Source organism: Penaeus monodon, chromosome 32 (assembly GCF_015228065.2).
Source record: "Penaeus monodon isolate SGIC_2016 chromosome 32, NSTDA_Pmon_1, whole genome shotgun sequence".
Classification (NCBI taxonomy): Eukaryota; Metazoa; Arthropoda; class Malacostraca; order Decapoda; family Penaeidae; genus Penaeus; species Penaeus monodon.
The window spans coordinates 28,294,518-28,295,169 of record NC_051417.1 but is presented as its reverse complement, the minus strand read 5'-3'; the positions used below and the strand labels follow the sequence as shown (position 1 = coordinate 28,295,169).

General features: G+C 38.5%; 1 protein-coding gene across 1 annotated transcript in view; it reads right to left on the bottom strand.

The window, feature by feature from the left end:
* LOC119593785 (endochitinase A1-like) overlaps positions 1–532 on the bottom strand; it is a gene marked incomplete in the record, with an annotated part of 14,905 nt that extends 14,373 nt beyond the window's left edge. The window contains 2 exon segments of the mRNA XM_037942808.1: positions 37–162; positions 436–532. Coding sequence (XP_037798736.1) covers positions 37–162; positions 436–499 — 190 coding nt within the window.
* Between the last annotated feature and the right edge of the window lie 120 nt (positions 533–652).

The following is a 652-nucleotide window of genomic DNA, read 5'->3' as shown; positions in this document are numbered from 1 at the left end:
GAGTCAGTACCCAACAATCATTCTCGAAGGCCTTACCTCTCTGTGTTATCCCTGGTTCTGTTTGAAGTACGAGAGAGTTTGATCGCTGACGTGGCCTTGGGGGAAGAGCACTGCTTGGGACCCGGGGCCTCATTCTATTGACATAGGTTCCTGGTGGCATAACTGAAAATAATTAATCTTTTGTGTAATCATCTCTACAGAGTCTAATCCTTGCAGCTGATATTTGTAATGAATACCATGAAGTATATTTCATAGATCTTCACAAATATTGTTCTTTTAATAAGACATCACTTCCCTTTTCCCAACATATCCCATTTCAATACAAAAAGGCTAAAATATATAAAGACAAAATCTTCTGACATCTGTACAAGCATCAGAAGACTAATTTTCATTCAGAAATACAATTATTTCTGCCTGAGAGATAACAATGCTTACCTGACTGAACCATACCCGCTGAGGCAGTTGGAGTACCACTAGAGTAAGTTGAAGGAACAATCATACTTCCCGATCCAATGTTACCTCCAGCTGAAACAGAGGAGTGATTTTAACCTTGGGTAATTCAATATACTGAATCTTCCCTCAATTCAACGAACTCATCGTTTAAAGGTAAGTGAAGTAAAGGTATTTAAAATCTCTGTCTGAATGGAAAACG